Source organism: Curcuma longa, chromosome 14, assembly GCF_044706935.1.
Source record: "Curcuma longa cultivar G26 ecotype Majalengka, Jawa Barat chromosome 14, ITB_CL_G26_1.1, whole genome shotgun sequence".
Lineage (NCBI taxonomy): Eukaryota > Viridiplantae > Streptophyta > Magnoliopsida > Zingiberales > Zingiberaceae > Curcuma > Curcuma longa.
Window position 1 is genome coordinate 5,996,835 of NC_133874.1, and position 26,842 is coordinate 6,023,676.

The window sequence follows — 26,842 nt, forward strand, 5'->3', positions numbered from 1 at the left end:
TAAACCCTCAAATAATTTCATTTTCGGCACTTGCATTTATTCACTTATCCTCAGCTTGACTCGCACGGGTCTCCCTCGCCCTCTCCGTTTCGCTTGCTCCTTTGATACTTTCGTCTCCGTCGATCTAGATGTGATCGACTGTTCTTCGTTGACGGAGTGATTATTGTGCCGATTTTTTTTTATCTTCCTGTTTGAATTTTTTTTTATCGATCTTCGTTTATTTGGTTTGATTGTTTTTTTTCTGATGATTCCAGGATTGAGTATTCATCGCGATAGTTTTGCTTTTTGCAAAACGGTTTATAATTGAGTGAAGCATGGGGTTCGAGGAGGTCTTTGCAGGTCTCCAGGAGATTTTTCCACAGGTAAAGCATAATTTCTCTTTCGTTTAGTCCTTGATAGGTTCTTTTAACAGTTCTTAACCTGGCATGTTGTACGTATATTCTTATGCATGTATCATATGTGCATCTGAAAAAATGTAAGTCTAGCTTTATTTTTTATGACTGTTCATCAGATTGTTAGACATTCCACAGATATGGTAAAAGTAAGAATAAGCTATAGGTCTTCGTGATTTTTCATAACCGTGCATATATTGGGTGCTCCTTTAAAAAAAAATCCAAAGATTCTGGCAGTAATCTTGTTACAATTAATGCTCTTTAAAACATTATCTCAGAGTTAATTGAATTTGTCAAAGAACATATTAGTATTAGTACTCTTATGTTAAATCCTTTGATTATTGCCATTTCCACAATTCAAAATGGTACTTGTATCAATTATTTAGGGTCCAAAGAACTTGAAGTTTTATAGCTTGTAAGCGTTATTGATGTTCTAGATTGAAGTAGTGTGTAAAGCATGCTTATATATGAAGTATATTTGATTAGTGGTATACTCTAGATTTTGTGCTGCCATTGAAGTTTTCATTTTGTAAGGAATTCAGCTGTTAGATTTTGTTTCGGTCTTACAATTTATAAATTCATTTAATCCAATTCCAGCAAGCTTGAAGTGCTTGCACATCGACCTGTATTTTATCTTACTGTTCTTATTTTGGATTTTAGATTTTATGGTTAAGTTTACTGTTGAAACTGATGTTCTATGAAGTCTGGACCGTGAAGTCCTAAAAAAATATCATGTCTCTACTGTAGATTACTATTCTGGGATGCTTTTAGTTACTACCCATTGCTTGATGTTTTTGGTCATCCTGGTTTCAAATGCTATTTGGTGTCCTTATAGTTTAAGAATATCATGTATTCTTTCTTTTATCCTTACAGGTCGATGACCGCATATTGAAGGGTTTTGCTATTGAGCATCCTAAGGATATTGATGCTGCAGCTGTGTCCATTCTCGTAGATGTTCTGCCTTCTCTTACCACATCTTATGATGCATCATGCACTGTGCAAGATACAAATGAAGTAAATCATCCCTCAACCTCAGGTAATATCACTTTTGGTCTCTAGTCGATTATTGTAATACTTGTGTCAATTTTCAAATTTTTGCTAGTTATGCTCTTAGGATTTACTAAAACAATTTATAAATTTATATTTGCTCTAAATGTTGGTTGCTTTTATACCCTTTGCTACTCGAATGCATCATTTGTTGGAACTGTCTAACATAATCATCAAATCCATTACATAATTAAGCATAGAATTTGACTTGATCTATTTGCAATCAAAATATAGGCTAAATCAATCAGGAAATATAATGCATTAGAAATAAGAAAAAAAAATAGAGAAAGTTAATGGTCACTGTCTTAAGGTAAAGCTTTGGGTCATTTGTGTGAGTATGATTCTAATTTTCTACCTTAAGGATATATCTATGTTACTTCTCTCACTACCACATCAATGTGGAGGCCTATTGTAATATTGAACACCTAACGAATATTTGTAAAAAGATCGAATAAAAAAAAAGAGAATAGGCATGGTAGAACATTAGAAAAGTCTCAATTGCTTTTGATTAGAACTATGAACTTTAGATTTAAAAATCCTATAGAATGATTCTCCTTTAATAGAGTCTTCTCTTTAAGACACTCATTGAATTAGAGATGTGTCCATATCAAGAGTTGGGACCTTCCGATAATAAAAAAAAATCAAAGCTAGAATTAAATAAAGTTAAACTAAGTTATTCTTTTAATTTTGAGTTTTCTTAACAAACAAAAAAACAATTCCCTATAAAACTCAAACTTCAAAATAGATTAATATAGTAAACAAAGTGTTGCTTAACATCAACACTATGGTGCTTTTAAAAGCATGAACTCTCACTTAATATTAAAGTCTTCATCATCACAAGGAAAATAGCATGTAACTGTTGAACCACATCATTCTTGGTGCCATTTTAACATGAGCTCGTATGGTACAATTGTCTACAATGCAAGTTGGTACAATAATAATTGAGCCCAATGCTTTGATTTTTTGTACGGACATCTAGTAGGGTCCAAAGCTAGTTGCAAATGTATATGATACCCTCATATAGGAGAGCCTCTATTAGGGATGTGTAGAGTCATATCTCATAATAACACCACTTAGAGTCTCTTTATAGTTTTTAGAAACTCATCCTTTTACTCTACATAGTGCTTACCATCATTTGAGGATGAGGGTGAAAGTTCCTTAAATAGAACTTCTCGTACATTGAGTGTTTTTCTTTTTCTATTTTTCTATTTATACAAATGAATTTCTTTATCCAACCGATCAGCTTTTGTTGGTAACCTCCTTTTGTTTGCCTATCAGAGTGATTGGGTTGCCACCATAAGAAGACTCATTGTGAAGAAATCTCATTCCCCTCATGTATCACTACTAGTCTTGTATAACCTTTAATAAGCTTTATGATATGATAATATTTTAATCCCGTTCTTGTCTTGATTTTTTTTAATGATATGATTTGTTCATATCTTTAGCCCTTGTATAGGCAATTAATTCCATATGGGTAGGATATTAGTATTATTTCACCTATACTAAGACAATTGTTCATAATTATAACATATAAGCATTAAAAAATGAGTGTGTATATAAATGCATGGCCTTACATTTCCCATGCATAGAAAAGTTATAATATAAAAGAATCTGTATATTTCAATGTTGCAAAAATTTTATTTTAAGCTTTCTAAAATGAAAATGCATGTCTAATAATCCACACGAATTTTCAAAGCATTGCCTTGCATGAAGATTAGTTGTGTACCTCTTTGCATAGAACTTTTCTTCATAGTTATGTGAAAGATTATGTTCTTCATGCCTCCCTTCTTTTGGTGATTCATAAGGAAATATTCCAGAGGAACCATTTCTCTTCACATGCCTCTTTGTTAATCATCAAAAGCCAATTGACTCGATGTGATATGATCATGTGAGATTATTTGATGACGCAACTATATCATTAGAGTTTGAAAGTATCCTAAAAGCATAATTAAAAAATAATATGAAGAGTATTATACACTGTATAAATATTATTTTTTATAGACTTCTTGCTTTTCATTATTTAAAATAGTATTACTTTTAGCTAATCTGAGATTCAGTCAACTTGAGGGCATTATATAGATAAATGCGACAATGGGATAATATATAATTAAATCCATACATTTGCTCCATGAATTGATCACAATCATTAAGCTAATTGTTTCAAATATCATTTGAGCAATCACCACCATGGATATTTGCCTTAAATGTAGTTTGAACACTTTGGATCCACCTTGCTAGAATGTATTTGAGTGTAGAAATGAAAGAAGAGAACCCAGAGGTAACAGTGAACCACATCGTCTATTTTGGAGGGCATAGACCCCCCCCCCCCCCCCCCCCCCCCCGAGTTCAACACCAATGATGATGAACTCAACTTTTTGCTTGATTTCTAATCATTGTTTCTGGTGGACCCGAAATATGTCTTCTAAAGTGGGAAAAAACTAAAGAAAAATTATCCATCCATCACCTGGATTACATGAAAGCAATTACAAATATAATTTGGATATTTTTTAATATTTCTAACAGCCATGAAATTCCAATATTTTTGTCCATCTCAAAGCTCAAAATAAAAATATTGCATACTGTTTTTCTTCACAAAAAATGCCAACATTGTTTCATATCTCATGATCGAAATAAAAGAATGTGTTTGCATTAGATTGTTGGAACCGTATCTCAGTGAGAAAGTCATTGGTTTGTGAAGATACTGTTTCTAGTGGCAGTTTCAGTTCTGATAATAGGGCATCATCATGCTTTGTGGAAAACGATTCCAGGGAGCCACAGGTTAGCTTTGTAAATCAATTGAAGGAACTGGAACGTCCAACATCAGATGATCATGTTTCTGAGGAGCTGAATGAAGATTCTGACTTCAATCTAAATGTCAGGGAGAATGGACTTGATCTAAACCTTGTGGAAAAAGTCACTCTTCCTTCGAAGCTATTTAGTTTGAGTTTGTAGACTCTCATAATAATCTAAGCCATGATGATGAGTGTCCTTTCGAGCAACCTGTGGTGCAACAATCATCAATTATAAAATCAGATACCAACGATTTTCACCATAAGTCTGAGACATTCCATAATCTAGATTCCTCAGTATCAGCTTCATTTCAAAGTAATGATCCACATTCACCATTTGAATCTTTGGTTTCAGATTTTATAGTCAGGGAGAAAGTAATGAGTGGTGGGAATTTCTCTTTAAATGGTTCCAATGAACAGTCAGGATATCCAGTTCAGCCTCTCAGTACTCAGAACCTCTCTGAATTGGAAACTGATGATGTTGTTTTAGATTATCTTATATCAAATGCTGATATTAAAGTTTGTGAAGCTGCATATTCTTCAGGTTTGGCTGTAGATGAGGTTGCCGCTACCACAAGAGAATTTAAAAACCCGCTATCTAAGTTATCTGATGAGGGTGCTGCTGAGAATGGGGTGCTACTTGCTGATGCTGATAATCCATGTACAGGTCTGCTTACACGATCAGGTCATTTTGTTGACATCGAGGATCGTCAAGATCTCATTTCAGATGCCAAAAGCAGCAAGGTAAATATTATTTCTTGGTATTGGTATTGTTATGTGTACAAAATTATTGTAGAAATTCTAGTATCTAGTCGCATCGAATTCTAACTAGGCTCTTCTAATTGTTTTTTTTTTTTTACTTTATATAGCTGTGAAGGACACTAATTTGGTATTTTCAGTTTTTTGCGAAGGAATGATTTAATATTCCATGAGGTTTAGGTCATTTTTAATCGGATACGCCCAAGCTTGATAGTTATTGCCCCCCTTAATAGAAATAAGATTTCACATCTCTGTTTCTCAGATATTGCATTTGATGATCTCTAATTTGAGGCATCCTTCCAATTTTAAATCTTGTTTCTTTGCTACCATGTTATGTTTTTCTGCATTCACTATTTGCTATTGAATTGTCACCTTTTTGGTTGTTTCTTTTATTTATTTTGTTGGTGTGTGACATCAAATTTCAGGAAGATAGAAATCTATCATTATGTTGTGAATACATAATCCCTATATTATATATATATATATGTGTGTGTGTGTGTGTGTGTGTGTGTGTGTGTGTATTCTATTTGAATTGCTTTAATCATTAAAATTGTTCACAGGTAAATTTGTTTTCTGCTGTGGAATCGATGACTAATATGATGAAAGAGGTAGAGCTTCACGAGGAGAGGAGCAAGCATGCCAAAGAAGCAACTTCAAGTGCTGCTGAAGATATTCTTTCCGATGCAGAGGAACTTAAAAAGATTCTAATACATGCAAAGGACATGGTTGTTTTATTGTTTGCATTATCTGATATGCTTGTTCTGGTTATTTGTTTCTAGAGGTGGTTTTGTTAAAATTGTGCTTGCTTTTTCAGCATGCTGGTGAGATTTATGGTGAGAAAACTAAATTAGCAACCGAAGCTCAAGAACTCCAATATAGACTCTTTGGTTTGTCAAACGACAGGAAAAAATCCCTTACAGTGATTGGGGAGGTTAGTTACTGACACCACTTTTGGACGGAAAACAGATATACTCACTGTTTCTTCCATTATTCTATATAGATCCTTATTAATGTGTGTTGACTTTTATTTTATCTGGTACAGTCACAAATATAAAAAATAACAAATTGCCTATTGAGGTTTGTAAGGCTGCTACGTGAATTCTTGCACAACATTGAGATCTATTTTGTTGTATAACTCCTTTATATGGTGACTGAACTTTCTTGTCTTATGGCGCCTCTAGTATAAACATTGTCTGATTTCAAAATTAACTTATCATATCATTAATATGTGTCACTACATAACCAAAGCATTTCAAATTTACAATACATTTCCTCATATTTTAATAGGTAATTGTTCTTGTTTAAAATTGACTCAATTACTTGCATACAAATTGACGGGTCAATTTTGCTTACATCTGCAAGTTGCACGCAAGACAGAATTTATTTAGCTACTTTCAAGTCTCAAACAAAATAGACCTTTTGTTCATAGACAAAATCTTGTTATCTCACTGCCTGTTTGATAAAATTCTATAATGACATGAATGCTACCCTATGTTTACAGAGTTGTTCCCTTATTCATTTTACACCATCATATTAGAAAATCTAACAGAAGGAGAGCCTTGGTGCAACGGTAAAGTTGTATGACCTAGAGGTCATGGGTTTGAATCTCGAAAACAACCTCTTGCAAAGCAGTGTAAGATTGCATACAATAGACTCTTTTCCAGGACCTTGCATTTGCAGGAGTTTCGTGTACTGGACTACCTTTTATATTAGAAAATCTAACAATACTACTTATATTAATAATCAATATATTTTCCGAAATAGTATCAGTTAGGAGCCTAGGAAGTTAAACTTGATTCACGGATGATCCTTTGGTGAATCGGGCATCAAGAAGGGCGATCCTTGGTGACAGGCTTCTTTCTCCCCTTATGCATCAAGAAGAGTTTGAGCCATGCGATGACGTCACTGAACCTATGCATGCAGGAATAAAATATGAATATGTTTTGTCTGCTTCCTGTACAGCTTGCTTTGTCAGGAGATGCAATCAGAGACATTGACCATCTTTTTATATCATAACTTCCATTGCTACTTTCTCTGAGTGAACATGTTGAAGTAGATCTGTACATTATAGCAATTGTCTGTCTCATATTTCACTGATTCCATGCTTTCCTGAAATATTTTTAAAGTCTTAAAAGACTGGAATCAGTTAGTAGCCTTTAGAAAGTAAGAAATTCAAGTTTTGGTTTATCATGTTTCATCAAGAGTCCCACTTTTATTTGGTTACGATATCCACTGTTTGTTTATATCATGGAAAACATTTTGACTATGTATTATTAACTTGTTTCTAAAGAATTCAACTGTGGTCCCTTATGTATATTGCTTCTTGAGCAACTTTTTTACCATACATACAACAACAGTGTATGTTCTGACATTTTGAGTTGGCTATTTCCTTACATGTGTTCTTTCTTTTAATGAAGTTTCTATTCCCCTGCTTTCAATTTTTCCTCTGATTTTTTACTTTTTTTCTCTGAAGTTGGTTAACTTTATTGACATATATGTTTCTATCATTGGATTTTCTACTGATTGTATCATGCATTACCACTTTTGGCTTTATAGATTGTGTGATACTGTCCTCTAGTTACTTTGTTGCACGCCCAGGTTTCTTTAAATATAGTGCTTTTAAAACCACCTAACTGTATTCCTCGTAGAAGGAAGAGCAGAAAAAAATTAAATTTATTTATTTATTATTATTATTTTAAAGTTTCTATTTGAGTTCCATTGCATGTGAAAATGCTCTGTTCATATAGTTGACGGAAATAATATAGCAAAAAGTTGGAAAAAGAATTTTCCTACCTTTCTCTTCTTTATTTCCGTTAAAGGAAACAGTGAAAAAGTGTTTGTAGAGAAATCTTTATGTCACTCTCTTTCTTTATTTCCTTTTTGGTTTCCTTCTCTCCTAGAAAGCATGCCCTAAAGTTTGTAAGTATTGCTTCCGGGGCATAGTTGAGTTGGTTACGACGAAGCAGACTTGTTGAAGTGGGTAAGGGAAGAATCTCGGCGAAGCCGAGGTAATGCCCTCCCCCGTCATGGCCAACTGCAACTTCTCGATTTACCTCCTCACAAATGTAGGACTGCGGGGTGGTAGATTCCACCTTTTTATTGAAATGCTGAAGTAAGTGTGACATGTACTTGTTTTCCAGATTCAACAAACCCTTAAAGCGCGCCTAGCTGCTGTGAAAGTAAAAATTGCAATAGCTGAACGAGAGAAACTTGAGAAGTTAGTAGCAGCTGGCAGGATCCTAAGCGAACAGGAAGCCATTATGGCTTCAGTAGTAGAAGAATTCAAAAAGCTGCAAGAAGAAGCAGAAGTGAACTCCAAGGTAAGCATATCTCAAGGATATATATAATAGTAATTAATATTTGTGAAACCATGTAATCTTGTTTCACTTTGCTACAGTTGAGGGAGTTTCTGATGGACAGTGGCCACATGGTTGATGCTCTCCAGTAAGTTTGTCTGCTTTGCTTTTAGTTTCTAATTTTATTTAAACCAGATAAAAGTGACTTCAATTTTGTTTCCACAAGTTTGTCCTTATGATCGACTATATTTCTACTGATTAAACTGACAACATATTTAGGAATTAAGTTCGACATAATTTGATTACTGAGTTTCACTCAGTTGTATGGTGACTCTTCTTGTTTATCTTTTATCTCAGAGGTGAAATGGCTGTCATCTGTGATTACATCATGCTGCTAAAAGAAAGAATCGATGGTGGTCTACCAGTTAGGTAGATCTCTGCGTTCATTAGCTTCAAGCTTCTCTGGTTCTTTGAGTTCATCCAAACATTCGTCGGACGAGATGCTCAAGCATGAAGATATTGCAGAGCAAACCAAGAAAAGTAGTGACAGTGGAAGTGATGATCATGGGACATTCACAGACGGCTGGGAAATTCTGAAAGACGGAGAATTCTGAGTACAGTTTGAAAGCTCGTGACCTGAACAGTTTGTTTTCTCTCTCGATTTCAATGTAAATACATATAAAGTTATTCATTTTGGATCCATTTGAATTTAGGAAAACTATGGAGAAGGCAGAAGCTTCATTATCTATGTTCATGTTTCAGGTTACATCTGTGCTTTCTCCCATTGAATATTGGTTTGAACAATTATACTAAGCTCTTCATTCCACCAATTTAGAATCCGGTGGACATGTGATCGAGTCAATTGCTTGTTCAAGCTTGAATCAAACCAGAATCTGGAAGAAAGAACTCGTGGATCATCAATAGTTGAATAATAAAATTGATGCATCACGCTACTTGAATAATAAAATCTAAAACTTCTGGTCATGTTCCAGTAGCAAAACAACTGACTTAGTGACAGCTTGAAATCCGATATGAAGAGAATTTTCAGGCTAGCTCACAACATTTTGAATGGCAAACATAAGAGAATGTCAGTAGGCAAGAGTCGACGAAACCCTAAAGCCAGCCAGCATTGGGACTGCTATTCGAAAACTATTAGTTCCAGAAGTCAACTTCCACGGGCTTCTCTCCTCGTCGCATCATGAAGGATGTCAACGTCCACGCCGTCAGGGGGGAGCTGGACATACCGAACCACTGACCCTCTGATAAAACAGTTGCGAACTGATAACTGCAACAATCAAAGAACATGAGATGAGCTCAGGCGACGGTTACCGGTGTTTATAACTTACAGGACTTCATAGTGAAAGCAAAACCAGCAACGGTTCGTTCAGCTTGGAGTTTGATCGATTTAACTTGCTTGATGAGGCACTTAAAAGAGTGCGAATTAATATGAGGGATCTTGCGGTATATATAAACATCGATAAAGGAATACATATGAACCAATCGTGGCGTTCCCAATTGCCTAATATATTCAATGGCACTCTTCCTAAATTCACTAAATAAAATAACAAATAGCCAAGTGTTCCAGAGACAAAGCATACAAATGATGTTGGGCATTGAGGGCCTTACAATTTTGGTTAGATAAATGAAAAGAAACTCGTGTTATGGAACAAGATTGATCTGAGGAAATAATAAGATAAAGCAAGAGATAAGAAGTCAGAGGACAGTTAATTTGGAAATCGAAGCAAACAAACAATGAATTTTACTGCTATCTAATGCTTTGATACATGAGGCAGTTCAAAAGGGTCAGGATTATTGAAAACCCATAAATACAATTTGTTTATTTAAGATTTTAAGAGAAAGCACACATTTAGTATAAATCACAAAGGTATTTATACTGATCAATTTGAATGCTCGATGGTTTATAGAATGCAGGTAGTTTCTCCACCTCATAACCATATCAAGTATAAACCTTTGCATCCAAAAGAAGCATAACATAAGGATTGAAGGTAAACAAGAGAAGAAGATGAATGTCAAGGGAACAAAGGGATGAAAAGTTTTTTTCTCTCCGTTTGTTGTTTGACTCCGAAAGGAGTTAGATTATTACTTTTGAACTAATGATGTCGATGCACATGTTAAAACTTCAGCTACAATGGCTCTGAAAAGAGCAAAGAAAACAATAAAATGTTTTTAATAATGAAGCAATTTCATAGATAATTAAGAAGAAAGCATAAAAGAACTATTTGCAAATTGTGAGTAAAAGATTCTTGCAAGTAGAACTAGATATTTCTTCAAAGACTCCAGCTTTTACTTCTGTATCATATGCACAACTATCTTCCAGAAAAACTCCACAACAAAAAGAAAAGCTTTTATCCTTCGACTGCCAATCCCAACAAAAAACATAACCAATGGAAGATCAGAAAACAACTCCAAAAAAAAACACAGAATTCATAACCATCAGTAACCAGTATCATATAATTAACCAAACGTTTGAGAAATAAATTTAAAGAGTAATACCAGATCCAGAAAAACCTAATAAGCAATATTGGGATCACATTTGGCATCAACTAAAAGCAAAATAGAAAGTGATTATTTAGTTAAATGAAACAAGATGGAATCCACAAACATGCATAGACTCTAATAAATTATTAGATTCTTACATAGCATCTACCGAACTGAGGGCCTGGGTGCAACCTATAGCTATTTTTCACAGAATTATATTATGCCTCTTAGAGAACATGATGAAATCAAAATGGGCATTTATAAAACAAAATGCTTAATGAAACGTAGTTACATTCTGAATTTTTTATATTCATCAATTCAATCAAACCACCCCTCTGTCTCCTGTGTGTTCTTATCTAATTCGATTGGTGATTTCATCTTCAGAAACCTTCTAAACCATCTGAGATCAGCAGTAAGAGATTGGAGGAGACCTAAACTATCTTAGATGAGTATATTTCTTAAGGAACCTATTCATCTACTACATCTAGCTTTAGGTGCCCTAGCAACTAACTGTCATTTGTTGTTTATTAATGAAGAAGAAAAGGAGGGAAAAACTAATAATAAAGCTAAGCCCATAGAATTCCAATCTACGCATCCAGAAATGCTAAAAGGAATCCAACCGGATCAAATAGTAAACCTCCAAAAGGATTTCTTTTGCAGAGAACTGATTCTAATTACTGATGCATTCAACAATCAACTACCAATCGTTCACAGATCTCAAAACCCTAAATCCCATACATTAGTAGCGCGAACCAACCCAATCAAAGTTAAACACGCATGTGCACGCGCCTTCACAAAAAAGAAGAGGAAATCAACAGAGGAAAGGGGGGAAAGGAAGGAAATGTACACGAAGAAGAAAGAGATGCAGGAGGAGGCAGGCGTACCATGTGAGGGTATTTGTCTTCGTCTACGACTTTGATGTTCTCGAGCTTGATGTTGAGGTATTGGTCGACGGAGTGGAGGGTTCCTCTGATGGCGAGATCGTTCTTCAGCTCCACCGTCACTTCTTTGCCCACCAACTCCTTGAAGTACGAGAAGAAGAGCTGCAACGAAACGAAAACCAAATCGAGATAAGGAGAGAAAAAAACTTCAACCGCAGGGAGTCGAGGATGACAGAGAACGCTGTAGAGGGAAGCAAAGGTACCATCTTTGCGGCAAAGATCGAGAGGGAGAGAGGCGCGGGGAAGAGGAGAAAGCAGGGCTGCGCCGAGGTTCAGGTTCCTGAAACCTTAGAAATAAAGGGCACGATATGATTTTTAATATTTAAAAAAAATTATTTTATTTTATTTTCCCATTTTTTTCATTTTTAAAAAAACTAAAAAGCCTAATCCCTTTGCGTCCTCTCCTGCAAATTGCAATCCCTTCTTCCTCCGGTGCACCCGAGTCGAACACCTTCCGGCCGCCGCCATCCGCCGCCATCCGCCGCCATGAGGCTTCCCGTTCTCGGCCGCCCCGGTGGCTGTTTGCTCTTTCCCCACCCTAGACCCGCCGTCCTCTGCCTTGGCCACCAAAGCCCCATCTTCAAAAACCCCATCTTTGACCCCAAGACGACCTGTTGCCGGACGCACGCCACCTCCGCCGCCCCCTTGGCTCCTTCCTCCGTTCCCCCTCGTCGCTCCTCCGCTGGCCCCGCCCCGCCCCGCCCTTCCTCCCTTTACGCCCGCCCCAGCCTCCGGCAGATGGAGGTCGATCGCGCCGCCAACCGCGCCCGCGTCTATGACTTCCTGCGCTCCCTTGGCATCGCTCCCGACGAGCTTGACGGCCTCGAGCTACCGGTCACGGTCGACGTCATGCGCGAGCGTGTCGACTTCCTCCACTCGCTAGGTGTTACTGTCGAGGATATCAACAACTACCCCCTCGTCCTTGGCTGCAGCGTCAAGAAGAATATGGTGCCGGTGCTTGACTACCTCGGCAAGCTCGGCGTCCGCAAGGCCACCTTCACCGATTTCCTGCGGCGGTACCCGCAGGTTCTACACTCCAGCGTCGTGGTGGATCTCATGCCTGTCGTCAAGTACTTGCAGGGCATGGACATACGGCCTGCTGACATACCCCGGGTCCTTGAGAGGTACCCTGAGGTGCTCGGGTTCAAATTGGAGGGAACAATGAGCACATCAGTGGCGTATCTCGTTGGAATTGGCGTTTCAAGGCGAGAGATTGGTGCTATCCTTACGCGATACCCAGAGATACTAGGGATGCGGGTGGGAAGGGTGATCAAGCCTTTTGTTGAGTTCCTGGAGTCCCTAGGGCTACCAAGACTTGCAGTGGCGAGGCTGATAGAGAAAAGGCCTCATATTCTTGGCTTTGGCTTGGAGGACCAGGTGAAACCAAATGTGACGGCATTGCTAGAGTTTGGTGTCAGGAACGAGGCGTTAGCTTCCATCATAGCTGAGTATCCAGACATTATTGGCATTGAGCTGAAAGCTAAGCTCACTTCGCTACGGAGCTTGTTTGAATCACATATTTTGGTTGATCGTGAAGATTTTGGAAGAATCATTGAGAAGATGCCTCAATCTGTTAGCTTAAGCCGTTCTACCATACTGAAGCATATAGATTTTCTCAAATGTTGTGGCATTTTGCTAAAGCAAGTAAGCAAAATGGTCCTTAGCTGCCCACAAATACTTGCTCTTAATCTCGACATCATGAAAATGAGCTTTGACTATTTCCAATCTGAGATGAACAGGGATTTGGAAGAACTTGTTCAATTTCCTGCTTTCTTTACCTATGGTCTTGAGTCCACAGTGAGACCCAGACATGAAATTATCTCTGAGAGAGGAATTAAGTGCTCTCTGGCATGGTTACTTAACTGTAACGATGAGAAGTTTGAAGAACGAATGAAGTATGATTCTATCGGGATCGATGAAATGAGTACAGAATCAATGTTAAAGCCAATGGTAGAACATGAACCTGTCGATGAAGAAGATGGTGAGGAAGAAGAGGAATCTTCCTTTGAATATGTAGAAGATAGTGAGTATGAAGAGACAGATGACGAATATCTGTGACTTCTATCAAGCACCAATATTCTCTGTCTGGTGTCATTGGCTTCATCTCAGCATTACAAAGGAGCACGTTTGAACAAGATTAATTGTAAACCATCTTGAACCCTTTTGATGCAATGCTGAATGAGTCTTGTTTCAGTTTTCAAATAATTGAATGATATGAAGTATGATTTGCAAGAGGTACTAATTCTGATCTATCTAACTCCAGTACTTTATTGCAAATCTTATTTATATGAGATTAAAAATGGTACAATCACTAAGCACTGTAATGTGCCATGTTCAACAAGTACATTTGAACAAAGGAGAAGTATTAAGTGCTTTGCTGTTTGTGCTTCTCATAAGCCTTCTAGAGTTGTACTTTACTGATTCAATTACAAAACGAGAATTAAAATACAACATGCCAGTGTTCTCATGGGAATAACTTTACTGATTCATATGACACTAACACAATGTTAGCTTGTTAGTTGATAGTTCGTAAAGAGGACTCTTTCTTAGCTGCTTAAGTTTTTGGGTAACTAGCAGTCATTTCTAACACAATATAGAACATAACTCACAAGTTCAACACCACTCACTGATTTTTCCCTTGCTATTTCTCCTGTTTCCCTTGTATATCTTGTTAAATATGATTTGACCTTCTTTCCCTGTGAATCCTTTCCTTCAACCAATTCTTTATGAGCATGCTCTTTTACTCAATTGTGAACTTCTATCTTTCACAGTTGACTCTCTGATCATGTTGTAATAGAAGCTTATGCCTGCTAAATGAGTCAATACTCTTTACTAAATTGATATATAAGTGCGTGCTCATTACCTAATCAGTATCAATGCAGGATTAATGCTTACAAATGCGATTGTTGTCGATAAAACTTGATGGTTGCAAATAAATATAAGCTCCATTAAAAACAAAAAGATATCAGGAGTTTAACACTTTATTGTGTATCTCTATTCATTATAAGTTGATTGATAGTTAACAATATTTGATTATTATTTGAATGACTCATATTGACATATATAAAAGCTTCATATCATGTGCCGAAGAACTTCAACTGACATTTAAGACTACTGAAATTAATACTTGATAATTTTTAGTTTTGTTAGAAGTAAATGCATCTTAGGTATATATCATTTTATTGTACACCATATTTGAGATATACATGTATACTAGTTTAGCTACCCTTGCTAATGCAATGGAAAGGGCCGGTGTCCCTTTGGTCAAATGTAGCCACAGTGAAGCCTTGTCCAGCTCTAGCATCATCAGCCGATGAAGTTTCCGCCTTCCATTCCACTGCGGCCGCCACTGCCTCTACCACATCTTCACTGCTGCCTTGCCTAGCACCACCATTATGCCCTTTGGAAGCATGGTACCTTCTATCAGCCTCCTCTTGCAGGTACTCCTACAAAACTGACAGCATGGCTACTACTCTGATGCATGAGATCTTGCCTAGGTCCTGTACAGTGCCCACACTCCATAGCAGAAGGGATGAGTGTGAGATGGTGACTCCCTGGTGTTGACTGTTTATCGGGTTGGCTACCTCAGGGTCTACAAGAGTACAGGGTGATCACTGTGTTCAATGTGAAGGTGGTGAATATCATGGAGAACCATCTATTCTTCTTCAACATGATAATAGTCTCTTTTTCTGCTCTTTGGAAGCACTACAAAGTTCCTTTTCTGCTCTTGAGTTTCGTTCTTTTTTGGATAAGTTAAGATTTGCAGATTTTCTACTATCTTTGTCCAACCTGAGTAGGCATTTACATCTTGTAAGTCAATGTTCTTTCTTATCTTTTATACGTATGTTTGATCACTATTTAAATCTCACTTTGCAGAACGTTCAAAAATATGGAGATGACGATTCTACAATGTGTTTTGCTGCAAACTTCATGAAGAGTCGAATTGCAGAGCAACACATTCTATCGACCTTTTTCAAGGATTTGATGATATCATCAGTTGCTTCGACATCTGCTTTGCGATCTGTTGGCTGCGTCCTCATCTCGCGAAGGCCATGAAAATCCGATGGTGTTTCAAGAATTCATGCTAGTTCCTAAATAGATTAGCTGATGCTCAAAGAGATAGTGGATAAAGCCAGGAATGTTGATGGTGTTTCAACCTGTTAAGCTGTTAAAGGATTCATAGTTTTGATTCCTTGATGTCTGTACCATCCATATTCTACTAAATCTTACTGTTTATAGTATTAAATACAGTGGAAAGTAAGAATTATGATGAATCTATAAACTTCATATTTCCAAAAAAGTTGGGGCAGCCCATTTAAAATGTCGGCGCTTGGCAGCCCATATAAAATGTCGGCGCAGATCAGAATGAGATAAGAAGAGATGGGAGTCGCACACCGAGTGCTCTCTACGAATGCGATTCTGAATGCGGCGCCCATAAGCGCGATCGCTGCTACCCGAATACCAGTCCGCGCACGATCCTTCAAGTTGTTTGATAGTCCCTCAAAGTCGTCGCCTTTACCCATTGTTCCACAGTTTCGGAGGGTTGGCGTGGTGATGGCGTCGTCGGGACCCGTGCAGAAGTCCGAGGAGGAGTGGCGGGCGATCCTGTCGCCGGAGCAGTTCCGGATACTTCGCTCGAAGGGAACTGAGTAAGTTCTCGGAATCTTTGTGGTTGTTGTTGTCTGATTGATGTTTTGTGCGATTCCAGTTGGGTATGTTGATTGCCTCTGTCCGGAAGTTGTGCTTTTGGGGGGATTTAGGTTTAGGGTTTTGAGGCTGTAATCCTCGAGTTCTTTTCTGCCAGATTTTGTGTTTGTAGGGGAATTTAGGTTTTTTCTTTAGGCATTCAAGGGTTAACCTTATACTTTGGTGAGGATTTACTTTGTCATAGGTGCGTGGTTTTTCTCAGATATAGTTCTGCTAAGTGGGACGTGATTTCTAATCAAAATATGTTCTTTGATGCTAGATTGTATGGCATCGATTGTTTTTCAATTAAAGATGGGAAAGAGTCTACAACAAATAATATTGGGCTATGATCGACCTCCCAATATGAACCTGCTGTGAAAACTTATCATTAGAGAGCAAGTCGGGGTTTCGAATAGATTATTCTCCTCTAAGATAGGTACTTTTTCAATTGATAGGCAAGGTTTCATCGATCGAATAATTGATATCCTATAGTAAAATTCTTCTACAGACAGTCGATTCCAATAGAGATTTTAAATTCCAATCACAAAGTATCAAATTTACCCAAAGAAACATTTCTTCTTGTTGAGAGAATGTTTGCACCTCAAGGTCACATGGGAGGGACTGAGTGAGGGAGGATGGTCGAGGCCTCTACTGTTTGTTGTCTTCTCTCAGTTTGGGATTGCGACTTGTAAGGAAAGCCTAAGCCAGGCTGCCCAAGTTAGCCATCATTGTAAATAGGAAAGCAATTTACAAGAAATGAAAAGCTAAGAGTGAGATAGACCTGTATCCTATAGCTGCTAGTCATTCATAGTCTGTGGTGGCCTTTAGATCATGGTTGATTCGCGACGTGATTAGAGGATGGCTGTGGAGACATGAGTGGTGAGTTAAGAGTTTACTAAGTGTTGTATGGAAAAAGTGGATTGCATGTGGTGTCACAACCTTTTCAAACATTATTGATATGGCACTCATACCTTGTTTACTCCAATGGAAGGGTGGGTGAAGGAGAAGGGAGGGAAAAGAGAGGAAAGGGAAAAGAATTCTTTCAAACTTATCTACAGGGGGAGTGTGAAAGAGTAATGGATGGAAAGAGAAGTAAATTACCAAAATATTCATAGAGATCAATGGAAGAGGCGCATCTACAGAAACATATAGGTTTTTGATTGAATTTTGAATAAAAGAGTACTAGGGCAGTTGGCTATTTTTGCAAGCTTGTCTCCTTCCCTCTTCTATGATGCAATTGGAGCTCCCAATTGCTTGCAGCTTGCTTTCAAATCTTGCCTCCATCAGCTTGTTCATGCAAGTAAACAGCCGAAGGGAGAGACTCTATCATGGTTTAAAATGTTGGTTTGTGCCAGTAGCACGTGGAACTAAAGAGCGGAATTTTATCCTATTCTCTCATATCATAATTTTTACAATAAGGAGAGGCTTTGTTGACTCTGTGTGACAACTTTCTAATAGTGATATTTTTTAACCCCCATCACTTCAAGTTATGGGTCCATAATGTTTTCTCAGCCTCTACAAAGAATTTGCTTCTCCAGACTTGATATAGCTCTTCTTCCAATGTGCTTTTGTAATCATACAATCCTAATTCCTACATGATCAACAGTAAGCTTCAATGGTCCAATGGTATGGATTACTCAAAGTAATTGGTTTAATTGCTGATCTCAAGTTTATATCAATGTGTTACCATTTGCATGTTGATCTGGTTAGTTTTTACCTTCTTTAATCTGGCTTAAGAGTACATTCATGACATTTTGATCCTAGTTTTCACTCAAATTTACCTTAGCCTAGCTATCGGTAGAGACAATTAAGCAGTTTGCCCTCGATCAATGGAATCTATTCCATCACGTTATCTTAATTTTTTTTCTTCTTTTACCAGCGTATCACTGAATCTTTGTTGCTTAAGTCATCAAGTTTGCACACTTTATGTTGATCAAACCTGCCCGTACTCTTTAGGATTTGAAAATTGATGTGTTCATGAGATAATGAGTAAGCACAAAATTTACTGTGTTGAATGTTCATTAATATCTTCAGTTTCATGCCATAAACCAAGCTTAAGCAAGCTATGATCTGATTATAATGGTCATTAGCTAACCAATGCAATCATTCATGTAGGACCTGCCTTTATTTGTTTTTTGGCTGTAATAAGGCTTGGTTTGTAACTAACTCCCTGACAAGAATCTAAAGTAAGAGAATTAATCAATTTTTAAATTTTTTATCTACAAATGTCGTGCATTTGTAGTCCATTTAAGACATGTTTGTAAATTCTTCATATGCAAACGAAATATTTTTTTACTTATTCCAAGATAGTAGAGAATAGAGACTTCAACTATAGAAAATACTTCTGCCTCAGTGCCATTAGTGTAGTGATTCAGGAATTCTTGTTTAATATGAATGATTGAGATAAAGTGGAAGGACACCACTTCTGTATCATTGCTGCAATAAATATGCCAATGCTTTTCAGGTACCCCGGCACGGGTGAATACAATAAGTTTTACGCCGACGGGATATATAATTGTGCTGGTTGCGGAACACCGCTCTACAAATCGACCACCAAGTTCAACTCTGGTTGTGGCTGGCCAGCATTTTATGAGGGTCTTCCTGGAGCCATAAACAGAACGGTCGCCCCTTCATCTAGCAAACTCAATATCATGCTGCATCTTCATTGCTTGAAACTAACTAAGACTGATTTGTAGTTGCAGCCGGATCCCGACGGAAGGAGAATTGAAATCACTTGTGCGGCGTGCGGTGGGCACTTGGGCCATGTTTTCAAAGGAGAGGGTTTTAGGACGCCGACAGATGAGCGTCACTGTGTCAATAGCATCTCGCTCAAGTTTGTTCCTGCCTCTGAGAAGAACTGACTTCTGTTTTCGTTCATCGAACCACTAAATGTGACTTTGGAATAAGCCTATGGCGTAGTTATGGGAACATTTGGCTTTGGCATGTAATGTGGAAGTGCTACATATCTCTGGATAATTACGTTTGTCTGCATTTGTTTAAGTATCATTATCATCTAAGTATATTTATGTGCTGCGTTTAAGTATATTTAGAAGAGGGCAAATAGAAGGGAAATACAATTCCGCAAGTGAAAATTTGATATTAATTTTCTGTTAGAATCGGCAGAAAGGAAGAAATTTTTTTTCCAAGAACAGGTTAATCTTTTGGCAATAACTATTTATCTTCATGCATACTGTGGTATCAGTTGTTCTGAATTTGATATTGCAAAAACCGTCCAGATGTTTTGGCACTGGGAATTGATGTGTGAAATTCGTAAATATATTATTGTTGTCGAGTGATAAAATATCGTCTATTAAGATTGTTAAATTGTGTATCAATTTGACTTGTGAAATAGATTATCTAAATAAGTTAAGATTGAGAAAATTGCGTGAGAATGAGAAAAAAATTAAAAAGCAAAAAAAAAATTAGGGGGAAAATTAGTTTGAAGAAATAATTTTAGGATATACTGATATGTATAAAAGTAGCCTATCTTACAATGTTTGATATTTTTTTTTGAATAATATTGGTATATCTATTCAAGTGCAATGTCTACTTTTAAGGTAACTTTACTAAAATGATTGTTTTCTTAGTAGAGATTTCTATCATGATGATACATGATTTTTTAAGTGTTATCATCTACTTTGTGACATCGAATCGGGATAAACCTCATTAAATATTGTGATAATCAATGGTGTCTTAGTGAGATTTTGAACTATTTTCATAAACAACCCTTTAAATTTGAATTTTATGGATAGAGAATTAGATTCACCATTCAATTCTTCACTATATCCCATGAGATATACACACTAGTATTGTAATCATGTATGTACAATAAAATCAGATTATTAATCAATACATCATGCAATAAAAAGAGATAAATATATAGAAAATGAATAACAATAATGCATTAGACTAAACTCTCGTCTTAGAATTAAAAAAATTATTCTATGAAAATGGAGTTACAATCAAGACATAATAGAAATCATTCTACAACTCAAATTCAAGAAAAAATAGAGACCTTAATTGTCGTGTGTGTCGATGTTTTTGAATTGATCTCCAAGCTCCTTGATGAATGCAATCTTGACGACTCCTTAAAAACGGTTCTCTCCTAGGAGTTCTTGTCACAAAGAAACCCTTCCTCGAGAATGGGAGAACTGCCTAAACCCCCGATGCCTCAAACATGTATCCCTTGGGTCTTTTTATAGGCTCCAAAATCATCTAAATTTATTACAGCCTTTCAAAAATATCAGAGGGTCGCCACCGGACCATTGTCATGTTGGAAAGCACGGCCTATCCGTGTTGGCTCCAGAGTGCTACAGTCATTGGCTAAACAAAGTCATGCTTGTAGGAACGACCTAGCGGTGTTCATCCATAGAACTCTAGGTCAATCAGCAATAAGAGGTACAATCAAGAAGTACAGTCTACTCATGTTTTGCTCTGGAAGTCTAAACGTTATTTCGTTTCTCGTCTAACTTCTCGAATGGTGCACGATCGTGTTGGAGGACACTGTCACACTGCACCATGTTGAAAATGCACATTTTAAGACATTTTGATTCCATTTTAATTTTGAATTTGTATCCTGTCAATAAAATTATATTAAAAAAATAGATTTTTGAACTATACAGATAAAATTGGAATGAAAATATGTACGATGTACTAATGTAATGGAATTAATATACATAAAATTATGTCAAAAATATATATATATATAAATTAAGCACGTCGATATTCAAGGGCCGAAATGCCATTCCTGAATGCACGTGTTTTTGGTGCCTAAATTATTGTAAACAGTGTGCGAAGTACTTGGGGAATCTATTGGGAGGTGAGTGGGGCCTAGTAGAAATCTTCTTGCTGTTGGCCACTGTTGAAATCCTTGTTCCTTACTGCCTATTTCTATCGGAGCTAAATTATGGCTGTTGAATGAGATATATAATCCATTAACTCAAATTTTCACCCTTAAATTTCATCGGTTCAATTTCATAAGGTCGACATGTTGTGTATATATATATAGTTTGTCTCATTCATATTTGATCAACACGACTAGTCTACCCTAACTCTTCCGGCTAGTTTCGTTCGTTCATTCGACCCCACTATCATTTTAACATGCCGTTCTAGTTGCACAACTCGAGTCATCCATCTTGCTCAATCCGACTCACCTCATTCGTTAGGTCCATCTAGCATGACTATTCTGTCCGTTCATCTTTAACGATCGATGAGACTCGATCAACCCTTGTCCTACTTGGTCAGCCTATCCTACTATAAGCACAACCTAATCTAAAACAGAAACAAAGAAACAAAAAAATGAATAAATTAAACAAGCTACTTTCATTCAAAGCGAATTATTGCACCACAAAATTCCTCATTTCATTATTCCGTTCGCATATTCAAACAAACACGCCATAAAATTATTCTTCCCAATCGGATCAGTTCGATTTTAATCAAACCGATCTCAAAAACAGTGATTTAGATCTCATTCAAAAGTCAAATCAAATTATATAGCCAACGACACCATTATTGGGCGCGAAGTCAGATCATGGCCAACAGAGGTCGTCGTCATGGCTAGCTGCGTCGACGACGACGAAGAAGAAATAATCTCCCCTCCCATCAGATTGCACAGTCCCCCGCAGCAGTTCCAGCGAAGCTGCAGAGAGATCAGACTGTGCAAGCCAAACTCTCACTCATTAATGGCGGCCAGAAATTCCGCCACTCTTTCTCTCTGACTCCATCATTCGTCTTGATTTCCTAGTACGATATATGATTGAAGGAGCATGCTCAAGATAAGATTGAGAACTGTGTCTGATCATTGATCTTCTGCCATAATTTGATAAAAGCATGAATCATTGCAAAGAAAGTTACCGCAAGGAGATGTGAGAGTTTAGCCACGTTACTGTAATCATCTCCCACCAACATCAGGCATCAGATTCAATAGAACAGTTCTCAACATGCATCTCTGGAAGCAGAAGCAGAACCATGAGCAAGCTTGTGAATCATCGACAGTGTTCGTGGAGGGATGAAATCACCTTTTGATATACATAAATCTGTGTATCAGTGTGTCGATCGACTACAGGTTAGCACGGACGAACTCCTTGATCTCATCCATGACTTGGTAAAAATGGTTGGTGTTGGGCAACAAGTAGAATCCAATGGTGGCCTGTTCGCGGTAGACGACCTTCACAGAGTGGCCGGCCGTCTTCAAGCCTTGGGCGTAGGCCAACTGCCAGTCCTGAACGAGATCCAAGCCTGCGATTACGACGAGGCTTTTGGTGAAAGGAAGCCCTTCGAGTCGGACGCCATTGGGACCGAAGGGATTGCAAGCAGGGTGATCTCTATCTGCCCCCTCGGGGAGGAACGCCTTCCAATACCAATCCCTATCTTGAATGGTGACGAAGTACTTGCCATCCAGCCTCTGCTCGGATTCTGTCCTGCGGTTGCCCCCGAACATGGAATTCAGGAGGATGTCGCCGGCGATTTCGATTCCAGACTCCGCGGCCCTTACGGCCACGTGATGCGCGATGTTGCCGCCGGAGCTGTCCCCTGCGAGGAACACTCGAAGCTTGGCCTCTTTCCCGCTGCGAAGCCATGGTTCTACGCTCGCCCACTTGAGAACCGCCCACCCGTCGTCGTACGCACAGGGATACTTGTACTCCGGTGCCCGCCGGTAATTGACCGAGATGACTACGGCGTCGCAGAGGGAGACGAGCCGGCGGCAGAGGGAGTCGTAGATGGCGCTGTTGGAGGAGGAGTGCGCGAAGCTTCCGCCGTGGAAGAATATGATGACGGGAAACATATCGGATGACGGCGGCTGGTAGAGGTCGGTGAGGATAGGAATGGAACCTGCAGCCATGGTGGGGGCGGGGCGGTAGATGCGAGCGACCAGATTGGTAGGGCGGTCGATGAGGACGTCGAAGGAGATGATTCCGTTGACGGGGGTGGCATTGGCAGGGACCTTGCGGTCGAGGAACTCGGCGAGGTGGCGGTCGAAGGTGCCGTCCGGGCGACGCAGCAGGTTGTAGGCCAGCTTGAAGTTGGAGATGAGAACCCAGGTGTTGAGGGGAACCGCCATCTGCGCCGGCGTGAGAAACAACAAAGAAGAGATGAGATCGAAAGCGAAAAGTAGAAGCTCGCAGGTAGCTCTGGTCCATTTTTTGCCAATTTTAGGAAGAATCAAAGCTGAACGCGATCAAAAATCTTATCTTTGAGAAGAAGATCGATCCTCATTTTTGTGAAAATCGTGGATTTTGTTTCGCTTCGCCTGTTTGAAATCTATGATGAAAACAAAAGACAATATTGCATCGATGGGGCTCGAGAATTCAAGCCAAGCGAAGAACACCTAGAAAAACGAAAGCAAACAAGAATCGGCTCCAATCAATACAACTCACTTTAATTTTCGATGCATTGATCCGGCCATACGAAAAACAATCGAGCAGCAAAACCCTAACGTGAAGCAGAGAGCAGAGCAGCAAACCGATCGAACCCCAAAAAACAAAAAACAAAAAATCCAAGCATCAGTGCCGGAGGCGAAAGAAAACAAGAAAGCAAAATGAGAGAGATCGAGCACCTTGGACTCATTGGCGTTGATTTCGTTGCCTCCCGCCATGTCCAAACTGCGCTCCGTGAGAATCTAAAAACAAGAAAGCAGCGACTAGAGAGAGCATAACATCCAAAGCAATCTCTCTCCTTTTTTCATAGCATGTGTTCCAGGGACCGAATCCCGGCTCTTCTTCTTCCGGCACCAACCCTCTTGCTCCTCGAAAACCCTATTTCTTACGTTTCTCGCACCAATTCCACAACCACCACCAAAAAGAGGGTAGATCGAGGACAAAAGGACGTACGAGGAGAGGAAGAGAGGGGTGAGGAAGAAGAGGAGCAGGCAGAGAAGAGGTCGATAGGAAGACGCGAGCGGCGCAAGGAAGAAGACGAGTCTAGCGTACGCATTCGTCATTCTTAAAGAGAGCGATTCGCCATTAAATCGGAAACCAAACCGACCGGTTTTATCCGGTTAATTTGCCAAAATTAAAAAAAGACCGGATTTTATATTATTTTAATTTTATTTTATAATGATAATTTAATTAAAATAATAATTTAATAAATAAAATAGAAATAAATAAAATTATTTTAATTTATTATTGCTGATGCACTACCAAAACAATCATTAGACGTAGACACGATGCCCAAATCCTGAGAGATCACAAAAGAGTGGGCCCCACGCAACAGTCTCCTACTGTGATTGTCCTGCTCCAATCAAATATTTTTATAATTTTTATATAAATTTGAGACGGAACAGGCTCCACTTGTCGGATTTTGAAACGTCGGAACTCGCGGTGGCCTGCTCGTGGACAAACACCGCATCCCTACAGCTCGGGCAAACACGGTTCGCGGGTCGGGCTCGGACTCGATTCGGGTTCATTAAGAGCAGACGCGACGAGCGTTCGAGTCAGTTTGTCATCGCGTCGCACGTGACGGCCGCGTGACCCAGGCGATTTATTTAATTAATTAATGGCGGCAGAATTAATTAATGCCGTGGCCTTCCTACTTAATATTTATTTATTTATTTATTTATTTTACTTACATTTCTCTTTAAGGATTGTCTTGCATCGTTTGTCCTCCAACAATTCATGGATCAAAGGTTCTATAGGTGCCTTGGTTGGATTAGTTTCTTGATCTATATTTGTGATAACGACGTTAGTGATTTGTATGTCATCCAACTTTTTGATCATATTATAGCGTTTCTGTGAGTTGTATTATTTAGTAGGATCCGTGTGCGAAAGTCTACCTTAATTGTTTACGGTTGTTGAAGTTGTTTGTTTATTTGCTTATGAGAGGTATCTTCGCATCACTAGCTCGCTTAACTTCATTGAAATGATGGGCATGCCCTAGAAATCAAGAGATCCCAAAATTTGATTTAGCTAGTAGCCTTGGCTCCACATCATCATATTCATAACGATCTCGAGAGCTCTTTGCCACTAGTCGATGCATTTTGAGTAGATGGATTAAATTAATGATGCACTTTGTGTAGGGCGGTCAATAATTAATAAATTTTACAAACAATTTAAATGTATTAAATTAGTATTTTGCATTCACAAAATATCAAGTGGGTCCATAGCTCAGTGGTAGAGCAATTGACTGCAGATCAATAGGTCACCGGTTCGAACCCGGTTGGGCCCTTAAATTGGTTTTTTTTTGTCATTTCTTCGAAGATATTACAATTTTACAAATAATTTTAATATATGAAAGTAATAATTTGTAGCCACAAAATGGCAAGTGGGTCCATAGCTCAGTGGTAGAGCAATTGACTGCAGATCAATAGGTCACCGGTTCGAATCCGGTTGGGCCCTTAAATATTTTTTTGTCATTTCTTCGGCGATATTACAGGCATTTTTAATGTATGAAATTAATTATTTGTAGCTACAAAGTGTCAAATGGGTTTGTACTCCAGTGGTTGAGCAATTGGCTGTAGATCAATAGGTTACTGGTTCAAATCCGGTTGGGCCTTGAGTTATATTTTTTTCATTTCTTCGGCGATATTCACGAATTAAGATTAACACTATTCGTTTACCTACGTATTTTTTTTGATAGTTTTAAAATAATTTTTTTATAAAGTTATATGATGCGACGATACTTTCTAGTGAAATGTTACTCTATATTTATCAGTGAGCAATCTCTAACATTAGTATTTTTTTTTAATTTAAGATTTAGTGTTTAGATTAAACAAGTGAAAATTGAAAAGAATAAAAAATACTATGGGTTGACGGATTACTTACGGGTGCAGAGTAATAGATTAGGTGTTATTATTGTGGGAAAATACGTGTAATTAAGTCCGACTAGGTAAACAGATTAAAAACATTGATTAGGTAAATAGGTTAAGTGACTTAACGATATTGATGCGGCGGAGATGTTAGAGGTTATATTGTTGGCAGTTTTTGTAACCGCCCACCACTACCACCATGCTTGCCCACGAAGTGCACGTTGTGCACACCGTGGAGGATGCCGCCTCTCCCAATTAAAGGGAGAGGAAAGCCCCTGAGGTAGAAGGGCGATCAAACCTTGTGCGCCCAAGTGAAAAGCGTGAGCGAAGCAGTGCTGTGTTTGCGTCCAAGATCAGAGGAGAAGCGACGCTGCCGGAGCGAAGAGGAAGAACACCCAATCGGAGGATTTGATTTGTGGAAAGCTGAGGAACTTTCTGTTCGTTGTGATTGTTCTTCCGACATGAACAATCTCAGCCGAGGCACGCAACAACAAGTACATCTAATACATATGGTAGGATTCGGTCAACACATGGGCTATGTGATAAGACTTGATCAATGAAGGGGTCATGTTGCATATTTCAGGACTTGGTCAATGCAGATATTCAAAACTCAGTCAATGTAGATATCAAGGGCATGGGTCTAAACAAATATATCAATTTTCGATTGGTCGAGTTGATCCGACCGACAGAG

At 38.4% G+C, this 26,842-nt stretch overlaps 4 protein-coding genes, 2 non-coding genes and 1 pseudogene across 6 annotated transcripts; 5 read left to right on the forward strand and 2 right to left on the reverse strand.

Annotated features, from left to right (window-relative positions):
* The first annotated feature begins 35 nt into the window (after positions 1 to 35).
* Positions 36 to 9,145, forward strand: LOC141845195 (uncharacterized; annotated as a pseudogene).
* A 92-nt stretch (positions 9,146 to 9,237) lies between these two features.
* On the reverse strand, positions 9,238 to 12,015 carry LOC141845559 (sm-like protein LSM2). Its single transcript, XM_074733620.1, has 3 exons — positions 11,927 to 12,015; positions 11,667 to 11,825; positions 9,238 to 9,568 (listed from the first exon to the last, which is right to left on the reverse strand). Exons 1-3 carry the CDS (start codon positions 11,927 to 11,929, stop codon positions 9,449 to 9,451), a joined length of 282 nt encoding a protein of 93 aa, XP_074589721.1. The 5' UTR covers positions 11,930 to 12,015; the 3' UTR covers positions 9,238 to 9,448.
* Positions 12,016 to 12,197: 182 nt separating this feature from the next.
* LOC141845301 (transcription termination factor MTERF4, chloroplastic) lies at positions 12,198 to 13,965 on the forward strand. The gene has a single exon (XM_074733366.1). It carries the CDS (start codon positions 12,210 to 12,212, stop codon positions 13,779 to 13,781), a length of 1,572 nt encoding a protein of 523 aa, XP_074589467.1. The 5' UTR covers positions 12,198 to 12,209; the 3' UTR covers positions 13,782 to 13,965.
* Positions 13,966 to 16,086: 2,121 nt separating this feature from the next.
* On the forward strand, positions 16,087 to 19,429 carry LOC141845083 (peptide methionine sulfoxide reductase B5). The gene is made up of 3 exons (XM_074733123.1): positions 16,087 to 16,372; positions 18,874 to 19,030; positions 19,112 to 19,429. Exons 1-3 carry the CDS (start codon positions 16,104 to 16,106, stop codon positions 19,268 to 19,270), a joined length of 585 nt encoding a protein of 194 aa, XP_074589224.1. The 5' UTR covers positions 16,087 to 16,103; the 3' UTR covers positions 19,271 to 19,429.
* Positions 19,430 to 22,361: 2,932 nt separating this feature from the next.
* LOC141845259 (gibberellin receptor GID1C-like) lies at positions 22,362 to 24,321 on the reverse strand. Its single transcript, XM_074733324.1, has 2 exons — positions 23,965 to 24,321; positions 22,362 to 23,469 (listed from the first exon to the last, which is right to left on the reverse strand). Exons 1-2 carry the CDS (start codon positions 24,001 to 24,003, stop codon positions 22,468 to 22,470), a joined length of 1,041 nt encoding a protein of 346 aa, XP_074589425.1. The 5' UTR covers positions 24,004 to 24,321; the 3' UTR covers positions 22,362 to 22,467.
* A 1,178-nt stretch (positions 24,322 to 25,499) lies between these two features.
* TRNAC-GCA (transfer RNA cysteine (anticodon GCA)) lies at positions 25,500 to 25,571 on the forward strand. The gene has a single exon. It is a non-coding gene; the product is annotated as a tRNA-Cys (tRNA).
* Positions 25,572 to 25,669: 98 nt separating this feature from the next.
* On the forward strand, positions 25,670 to 25,741 carry TRNAC-GCA (transfer RNA cysteine (anticodon GCA)). The gene has a single exon. It is a non-coding gene; the product is annotated as a tRNA-Cys (tRNA).
* The last annotated feature ends 1,101 nt before the right edge of the window (positions 25,742 to 26,842 follow it).

Coding starts and splice junctions, on each gene's coding strand:
- LOC141845259 (XM_074733324.1), bottom strand. CDS start 24,003: ATGGCGGGAGGCAACGAAATCAACGCCAATGAGTCCAAG. Junction 23,470..23,964: donor TCAACGCCAATGAGTCCAAG/GTGCTCGATCTC, acceptor ACGCCGGCGCAG/ATGGCGGTTCCCCTCAACAC.
- LOC141845559 (XM_074733620.1), bottom strand. Junction 9,569..11,666: donor AAGACAAATACCCTCACATG/GTACGCCTGCCT, acceptor TGATTGTTGCAG/TTATCAGTTCGCAACTGTTT.
- LOC141845301 (XM_074733366.1), top strand. CDS start 12,210: ATGAGGCTTCCCGTTCTCGGCCGCCCCGGTGGCTGTTTGCTCTTTCCC.
- LOC141845083 (XM_074733123.1), top strand. CDS start 16,104: ATGGGAGTCGCACACCGAGTGCTCTCTACGAATGCGATTCTGAATGCG. Junction 16,373..18,873: donor CTTCGCTCGAAGGGAACTGA/GTAAGTTCTCGG, acceptor AATGCTTTTCAG/GTACCCCGGCACGGGTGAAT. Junction 19,031..19,111: donor CTGGAGCCATAAACAGAACG/GTCGCCCCTTCA, acceptor TTGTAGTTGCAG/CCGGATCCCGACGGAAGGAG.